General features: G+C 36.6%; 1 protein-coding gene across 1 annotated transcript; it reads left to right on the top strand.

Moving 5' to 3' along the window:
* The first annotated feature begins 618 nt into the window (after window positions 1-618).
* On the top strand, window positions 619-9413 carry Idh3g (Isocitrate dehydrogenase (NAD(+)) 3 non-catalytic subunit gamma). The gene is made up of 7 exons (XM_028175883.2): window positions 619-968; window positions 2029-2143; window positions 3255-3406; window positions 5075-5219; window positions 5687-5829; window positions 6821-6972; window positions 7289-9413. The coding sequence occupies exons 1-7, from the start codon at window positions 730-732 to the stop codon at window positions 7507-7509; spliced, it is 1167 nt and encodes a 388-aa protein (XP_028031684.2). The 5' UTR covers window positions 619-729; the 3' UTR covers window positions 7510-9413.
* The last annotated feature ends 295 nt before the right edge of the window (window positions 9414-9708 follow it).

Consider the following 9708-nt stretch of genomic DNA (forward strand, 5'->3'; position numbering starts at 1 on the left):
GTACAGTTACAGCCGCTGCCTCACCTTTCAAACCGAAACGCATTACTGCTTGACCGCAGAAATAGGCGGGGTACTTACCCGTGCTGACTCACAAGACGTCCTACCACCAGTAATGTTGTATGTTCTCGTTCACGAATGATTTCGATGATGAAGAAAATAGCATCGTCTAATAATAAATCAAACCCACACAAATCAAATCATATATTTTGCGTAATTACTGGTGTTATTAGTAGTAGTAGTAGTAGTTGTTAGTAGTAGTAGTAATTTGTGGGCTTGCGCCGACCTCAACTTGCCTATTTCTAACGTGAAGCAGGGTTTGAAGGGTCGGGTAGTCGTTGTATTGTAAAACTGAGATTTCGAATTCATGTTTCAAGATGGGTGGTTGACATTAACGTTGTTTAACGTCTATGGGCTCCGGTGACCACCATTAGGTGGGCTGTGAGCTCATCCCATTCATCTTGGCCATAAAAAATAACGTCACATAAATAATAAAAAAAAAAACAGTATAAAACAAGCTGCAAAATGTCGATATTGTCATGGCAACTCAATTTTTTCAGTTCTCCCTCAGTAGCGACATCTATTCAATTCGATCTTATGACCTGGAAGTTAAACGTTACAGCGCCACCTGATGGCGAAAAATTAGCGACACGGATTAACGAGTTTTCCACTTCCTGTGATTATTTAACCAGTTTTCAATCCTAAACAGCTGTTTTTAGTTCAAAATTCAGGATGGCTGTGCGTTTGTTAACTAAATTGAAGGTTTTGACTGATGTGCGCGGGTCTGTGAATCTCAGCTCGAAAGCAGCGCCCGCTACGTTATCGGATTTCGATGTCCAGCACAAGACTCCCGTTATCAGGAAACAGAAGCTGATTCCTAAGGCGCAATACGGCGGTCGTCACGCGGTGACCATGCTCCCTGGAGGCGGTATCGGTCCTGAGTGCATGGGATACGTTCGCGACATATTCAAGTAAGTTGACCTTTTTGATGCAGTGCCAAGTTTTGTGAACTTCCAGGATAAAATTCTTCGGAGTAAGGATACATTATGGGCCTCAAGGCCAGTGTTTCGTAAATATCTCCAGCTTTTCTAGTAGTACAAAGCGAATAACAACGGATATATTTTTTGAAGGCTGCAATTTAGTTGTAGAACCCAAAAGTGTGATAATTTCAAGAGTATCAGGTTCTGAAGTTCTCTCCGTCAGTGCTGTAGAGACAAAAAACACTAGCTGATTGCTCTCTTACTCCTGAATGCACTTGGATTTCAATCTGTAGATGTTAAATGAACTCCTTTTTTGTTCTATATGGGTTAAGGAGCTCACGGCCCATCTGATCTGAAGTATTGGCTGGAAAATAATTATTATAATATAATTGAGATAAGTTGAAGTCTCAATTGTATGTTATAATATAACATCTATGTTTGTAATGTCGCAAACCAGTCTTATTTTTGTGTGCAAGAGTGGGACTTCTGTTGGGTCGCGAAACTCATGTTGTAATGGCTACTGGCTCCGGTAACCAATTAGCACCGGCGGGTGGTGAGCTAGTTCACCAATCTATGTTATAATAAAGGAAAATGTAGCTTACGAACAGACAAAGCAATAGAAACAGGAATATAATTTACAATAAAATAATTTTAACTTTTATTTGTGAATTTTTGTGAATTATAACAATAATGGGTTAATTGTTCATCATTAGTAGCTCTTTTATACTAAAATTTATGTAAATATCATTCAGTCTTAGTCACAAAACACCTATACGAGCATAATCATAGAAATTCTACTGTGGTATACAAAATATTTTTAATATCGGTGATTTTATTAAGAAAGTAGAATAAAAAAATAACTACTCTAATAACAACACTAATTTAATTTGATAAATTTACACAAACTTCAGAATAATTCATAAAGAAAGTTAGTAATACCTACATGGTATAATTTGGGTTGCCTAGTTTTGTGAAATGAAAAATTTAATACCCCTCAGAAAAGAGGAAATGATTTGGGTCTGAAATGAAAAATAATTCTAACATGTTTCAGATACATCGGTGCTCCTATTGACTTCGAAGTGGTGGACATTGACCCAACGATGGACAATGATGATGATGTCCAATATGCTATAACGACCATTAAGAGGAACGGTGTGGGGCTAAAGGTAAATAGTTTTATTTCATGAAACATATGTAGAGTAAAATCAAGATCATAATGCAGCAATCTGTATTACATCACTACCAAGCTACAGAATTACATTTAATCAGGAATCAAAAGTGACATCGTTTTACTTGGTGTTCAACAAGATAATATCTACCCTCAAGCTTACACATACATGTGTGCATAACATCCATTTATTGACGTAATAAGCAGCTCATAAACATTCCACATTAATTGACTCCAATCTATATTTATTATCTCCTATGTTTGTGTTTTCTTACGTATATGGAAACAAGAGTAAATAGAGTCTAATTTTAATGCCACATATATTTAATAAAGATGAGCTATCAGTTCAGCAGTCAGCAGCTCTCACTGCTATGCTAAGGGTCATTTGTTTGATCACCATTTTGTACAATCATCGAAGTGACGATGTTCCTTTGCTCGATTCTTCTTCTCCTTAGTCGCATACTTCATTGCTGAAGGTCGTGTCCCTGAAAGCCCTTCGTGGCTCTTTGTACCATAGGCTTCCATTTCCCTCGGTTTTCGGCTTCTCTCAGGGCGGTCGCAACAGAGACTATACTGTTGTGTTTATGTAAGTATGGGACAGTCTATGGTTCTCATTGAATCCTAGTTACGAGAAGAATCACATTCAAGCTGAAGGAGAAGAATCAACATGAAATTAGGCTTATTTTTATATTATTTAAAATTAACACTTCAGGTGTGAATGTAATCAAGATTGGATGATGTAGGCTTTAATAAGGGTTATTGACCACTACGTCAATTTGCCGATCAATTCTGAATTAAATTCCATAAATTTATTTCATTTGAAATTCAATGAAGAAAATACTGTAGGTTTTGTATGAAATGAAATGAATTCTGAGTAAAATGGTGAGAATTTACTAAGAATACAATAAATATAATATCTTGCAGCAGGCTATCATAGAACACAATATATTTGACAGATACCGGAACCTCGCTAATGACATTTTCATGATACACTTGCGAATTTACAAGTTTCGTACAATAGCATTCGACTATCAAAGCTACTATAAAAACTGGAAGATCTTTTGTCAGTAAACCTCCGGGACCTTAAAAAATACCAAATTTTTTCTCAGGGAAACATTGAAACCAAAAGTGAGGCAGCCTATGTGACATCACGCAATGTGGCTCTCAGAAACGAACTGGACATGTATGCTTACATTCTGAACTGTAAATCTTACCCTGGTGTTGCGACCAGGCATAAGGACATCGATGTTGTTATTATCAGGTAATGATGAAACTCGCTATTAATTTTAAATTGGTGCTCTCATCTGAGTATTACTTGCATATTATATATTTTAGAGATATTAATTGTGGAGTTTAAAATCAAGAAATTCTCTATTGAAAATATCACAATAGTAATAGACATTTACAGTTTTTATCAATTAAATGGCAGTCTGAGCCTGCATTACATAAGGTTATATAAATAATTATAATTAATTAAATTGATAATACACAAATAAATGGACAAATTACTATATCGGAAAGCGATAGTGTAATAATCGCATTGTACAAATGCACGTGCATGCATGGTCGGTCGTCTTTCGGGAAAAAATGTCAGACCCACAACCAATGTGTATTGTTGGAAAAATAAAAACTAAGGAAATAAATATCATTTACCACTTCAGTTTTATATTGTGCGGTTTGCCATCCCTAAATTTATCACTGGTTTTAATTTTTACTGGTTATCCCTATTTTGCCTATTTCTGTGTTGAAGCAATTACTCGCACCAGTTTCAAAATTGGAACAGTAACATCAGATGGTCGGTGAGCTCGTTCACCTATCTATGCAATAGAAAAACAAAACATTGGCCACATTACATTAAAGTATTTATTTTGGTATTGGTGATTTGTAGATATAATTGAAGTCGTCGTGGCCTAAAGGATAAGACGTCCGGTGCATTCGTATGTAGCGATGCACCGATGTTCGAATCCCGCAGGCGGGTACCAATTTTTAATGAAATACGTACTCAACAAATGAGTCGTCTATTATCAAAGGTGGCAATCTGTGCATTTGGACAAAAAAATGTTATTGATATGGCAATACAGATTGATTTGAATATCAATCGTCTCCTTCAAAGAATACGGTTCAAAACCTGCATTAAATAAAGTATTAACTTAACCTGTTATTTATCTAAGATGTCGTTCAGAAGAGTTTTGTGACTGCCAAAGGAATACAAAGTCAATAATCCGTTTTTCTGATTTACCAATAGTTGTCCAAAAGTCACATTGCCGGCTTTGATAATAGTCGACTCAAATGTTGACTTCCACGGTGAAGGAATAACATCGTGTAATAAAAATCAAACCAAAAATTATAATTTGCGTAATCACTGGTGGTAGGACCTCTTGGGAGTCCGCACGGGTAGGTACCACCACCCCGCCTATTTCCGCCGTGAAGCAGTAATGCGTTTCGGTTCGAAGGGTGGGGGGTAGCCGTTGTAACTATACTGAGACCTTAGAACGTATATCTCGAGGTGGGTGGCGCATTTACGTTGTAGATGTCTATGGGCTCCAGTAACCACTTAACACCAGGTGGGCTGTGAGCTCGTCCATCCATCAAAGCAATAAAAAAAAAAAAAAACGATTCAAACTGGCGTATTAACAATGCCCGTCCACATGTAGCTGGAATAGACCATTAGGCTACATTTTTAGGATTGTTGGACAGTTTTCATGTTTGCAGATGCTTGGGATGTTATTTGTTGATATTTTAATATTGTGCTAACTACCCTTAAATTTTCTACTTTTGTATTCACACAGAAAAAACTTATAGATTTTTGAGGGCCGGAAGTTTGTTTGATTTGGGTTTAGTCCTTAATGATAAGAGCATTCAAGATTCAGAAAATATACTAAAAGTAAGTAGTTGTATTATATTTTATAGATTAAAAATAAATTTTCAGACAGAACACAGAAGGTGAATACGCTATGTTGGAACACGAATCCGTGAATGGTGTGGTCGAGTCAATGAAAGTGGTGACAGCTGACAACTCGGAGAGGGTGGCCAGGTTCGCCTTCGAATTCGCCAAGAAAAACGGCAGGAAGAAGGTATTAATGGATGTCACTTCAATACTTTTTGCCTAAGGGCTAGTACCCCTTGGCAGTCCTTATAAAGGTAATGTCATAAAACGTCATTGAGTTTGTGGAATGAAATTTGGAAGAAATAATCATCCAATTTCACTTAATAAAGTGGTACAAATAACTTTCTGAAGTATTTTATGTAATTTTCTCATAAGCTAAATTCTATGGATACATATTTATGTCCCTCTAGTGTGAGTTCATTACTGACATAGCCCGAAGGATTGTTAAGTTGAAGGTGGCAGTTGAGTAAGACACATTGCTGACACATTGCTCACACATTGCGCCCTTCGTCGCTTGCGACGGATTCGACGAGAACGATGACCAGTGTTGATAGTACCAATGGTAGTGCTCTGGCTTTTTGTTTTAATTCAAATTTCAAACCATTCCAATGCTAACGAGGTTTTCATTTCTTAATTTCTCACCTTACATTCCAGGTGACGACGGTTCACAAAGCCAACATCATGAAGTTATCCGATGGCTTATTCTTGGAGACGTCACGTCGGCTCGCCAAGGAGTACCCGGACATAGAACACAATGATATGATCATTGACAACTGTTGCATGCAGCTCGTCGCAAAGTCAGTACATCTAAAATTAATAAATAAAGAATACTATCATATTGACATACAAATTTCAAGGCCCATCTATTATCAGAGCTCATAGACATAATTCTGTGAATTTTACAATCCATCGCACATACAATTGATCGCAGATCTATATTTTTTTTAATTGCCTAGTCGGGTGGACAAGCTCACGGCCCACCTGATGTTAAGTGGTCACCTGAGCCCATAGACATCTACAACGTAAATTCCGCCACCTGTCTTGAGATATGAGTTCTAAGTACGATAATACGGTAATTTATTTATATTATGTATGTTTTTCGTTTACGCGGTTCTTCAGAGAGCGAGTGGCAAGTGGCTGCGAGAGGCCTGAGAGACTGATACTTTTCATACCAGTAACGTTATTTACATCGGAGCTTGATCGAGTTTCAATAGTAATATTAACACATTTACTTTTGTTATAGACGCTGTATAAGAGTAAAAAGTTTCCAAAATTGTTAATTGAATCACTTAATTAGATTTCTGTGGTAGTTTCCTTGCTTCATGTATGAAAATAAATAATAGTTTAAAAAAACTTACAAAATACGCTTTTATAGAAAATTCAACTACAAAAAATAGAAAATAATTTGAATTAAAAATGGTGTATAAAAATATTATATTATTGTATAAAAGCGTGGGGTGCATGGCATAAGTAGTTATAAATATTTTATGAACAGATATGAGCAGAAGGGTTATTTTGATAATATCCTGAAAACCACCCCATTTTCTATAAAAGCGTATTTTGTTAGTTTTTTTAAACTATGTATTATTTATTTTTAATTTTTTAGTTGAATTTAAATTTTTTTCATTTTTTTCTTTTTTTTTTTTAAGTATTGTATTATCTTAATACGACGTTTTGAAGGGGTCAAAATCATGTTCAAAGATTTCGTTACAAATATACATACATACGTCTGAAGCTAATAAAAGCGTAATAAAAAAGCCTTAACTGTTACGTTTGTTTTATTCGCAGACCACACCAATTTGATGTTATGCTGATGACTAATCTGTACGGATCTATCGTCTCGAATGTGGTCTGCGGGCTGTTGGGCGGCGCTGGCCTGCTCTCCGGTAGGAACTACGGCGACCACTACGCTGTATTTGAACCTGGCACTAGGAACACAGGTACGGTTTGAATCTAGATATTATACGACTGATATTGGCTTTTTGGTTTTGGCCTGCGGGTGAGCGCTGATTAATCGACTTCGAAGAGGTAGGAGGTACCACAATTCGACTGTATTTGTTGAAGTGAAACTTCTTTGGGCGCGTTGAGCGCGTGGTCTTTTTTTTATTGCCTTTGTAGGCAGACGAGCGTACGGCCCACCTGATGGTGAGTGGTTACCGTCGCCCATAGACTTCAGCAATGCCAGGGGCAGAGCCAAGCCGCTGCTTACCAAAATCGTGTCATTGTCTGAATATTGTCTTCAAAAACGTTTTAAAGGTACCGCCATCGCCGGGAAGAACATTGCCAATCCGATCGCCATGATCAACGCCTCCATAGACATGCTGGAGCATTTGGGCCATCAGTTCCACGCGTCGTTACTCCGCCGCGCCATAAACAAGACGATCAATGTGGACCGCGTACTCACCCCGGATTTGGGCGGATCGAATACCTCCACAGACGTCGTGGGCGCCATCTTACAAAATGTCGGACGCTGCTAGTGTTGCCATATGTAAATGCCGTTTTACTGGTGGTAGGACAAGAAGTCCGCACGGGTAGGTACCACCACTCCGCCTGATTCTGCCGTGAAGCAGCAATGCGTTTCAGTTCGAAAGGCGGGGCAGCCGTTGCAACTATACTTGAGACCGCAGAGCTTATGTCTCAAGGTGGGTGGCGCATTTACGTTGTAGATGTCTATGGGCTCCAGTAACCACTTAACATCAGGTGGGCTGTGAGCTCTTCCACCCATATAAGCAATAAATAAAAAAAACAGACCATAGATAAAACGTGACACGTTACACTTATGTAATCTATGCAGTAGTCAATTTCAAGCGTCAAAGTCGTAAATGAGGTAGAATTTTCGAGAATGTTGCCGATGCGAATTATTTTCAAATTCGCGATTATGGAAATTGTATTTATTTATATATTTTAATCGAACGGGTTCTTGGGACTTTTTTTTATGTGTTACACAAGAGCATCGACTACCCTTTGTTGCCAGGCTTGGTGATTAGTTACATTAGAAACATCGACTGGACCATACGCCGGTGGCTCTCAAAGTTTTTTGCGGTGTATTTTTTTTTAAAGATTTTAAAATTTGACTGCACTTTTTTTATGATACAAAATACGCTAAATGTGAAATAGTTTATTATCGACAGGTGAAAGGCTGTTTGGTTTACGCGACATTTCGCTTAACACGCGACATTTATCTTTGTAATTAAAGGTCCGTTTTATTTGGTATCAGCATCAACAGTTCGATGTTATTAATTGAACTACAATTTAGTATTCAAATAACTGAAGAAGTTTTTTTGTCATGGTATTTTATATAAGAAATTTGAAATGGCTCTCCTGTAAAGTTGCGAAAATGTCGCTTAAACCAAATAGCCTTTTACCCCTCGATATCATTTCAAATATGTATTACCGAAATCACCAAGCTCTGTTTTGCTTTTAGCGATGAGAACTATTTCATTTTTTTCTTATCAAATTACATTCAAAAAGGTCTGTACCTACGTAATTTATTTATTTATTTTGAAGAAGTGCCCATCAAATGTCACTTTGACATTTGAAAGCTAATATGTGACGTGTTAAAAAAAAAAACTTCATTAAGTAGAAATTAGATCTGTCTTTATTTATATTAAATTATATTTGTAGTAGTAATTTTTTGCGTAATTTAATTACACAATTTAACCAGATACGCGTGTTTTTCGAGGTTCCTGTTTTTTAAATTACCCACCAAACAAGCTAAATTATAAATTGTTATTAAAACGTCATTATTAATTATGAACTGTACAACTCATTGTAAATTTCACAGTACAGAAATATAACGCGTGAAATCTTCGCGTTATTTGGGGATATAACCGTGTTATACGAGGAACTGAAATCGCGTTAGAGAACCGTGTTATAACGGGGATTACTGTACTAAAAAAAAAGTAACAAAATTCATCTCATTGTTAATTTCTTCATTTATGAGAAGTAAGTGGGTTAATTAGAATTGATAAGAGTTAACCAACATTTTTTTGATTAAAATGACGCTGAGGTGTACTTGGGCTCAGCCAGATATCGATTAATTAACCGGCCTTCATTTTAATTTTAATTTTTAAGATTTTTTCAGTTGCTTAATGACAGGACCCGGATTTAACGTTGCGTATTTGATAAATCAAATTTGTAAAATCGAAACTGTTAGAAATTGCTTGAGCAAACGATCAAAATATTTATCGTCTGTGGATGACAGCTGTCAAAATTGACATCTGTCATTAAAATTTCAAAAGGGTATGAAAGTTGTACGAATTAATATTACGTCGATTAGTTTCATTGGTTAAAGTTAACAAAAGAAAAATAAAAGTATTATGTCGTAGTGTTTAATGTTTATTTATTGTGTGAATGTAAATAAATAAAATTGTCGTTTTAATTTGGTTTTTTTTTTTAATTCTTGTCACCTGGAATAAATATTTTGTCGGCGGATTTTATATCGACGGCGAATAGAGCTGTGGTCGTATTTTTTTTTAAATTTGATGTTTTTCTACCGATTCGTCTGTTGTTATGTTGTTACCGAAATTGCCCGCAAGGTGCTAATAACCACTTTGAGATACAAGGTCCTATCTGAATCATGATGACCTTACCGGTCTTCAAAACGTGATGTACGGTTGCTCTACTACGCGAGCGAACTATACATACCTCATCTTCATTAATCGACAAAGATTCAC

Source organism: Bombyx mandarina, chromosome 23, assembly GCF_030267445.1.
Source record: "Bombyx mandarina strain Sakado chromosome 23, ASM3026744v2".
Lineage (NCBI taxonomy): Eukaryota > Metazoa > Arthropoda > Insecta > Lepidoptera > Bombycidae > Bombyx > Bombyx mandarina.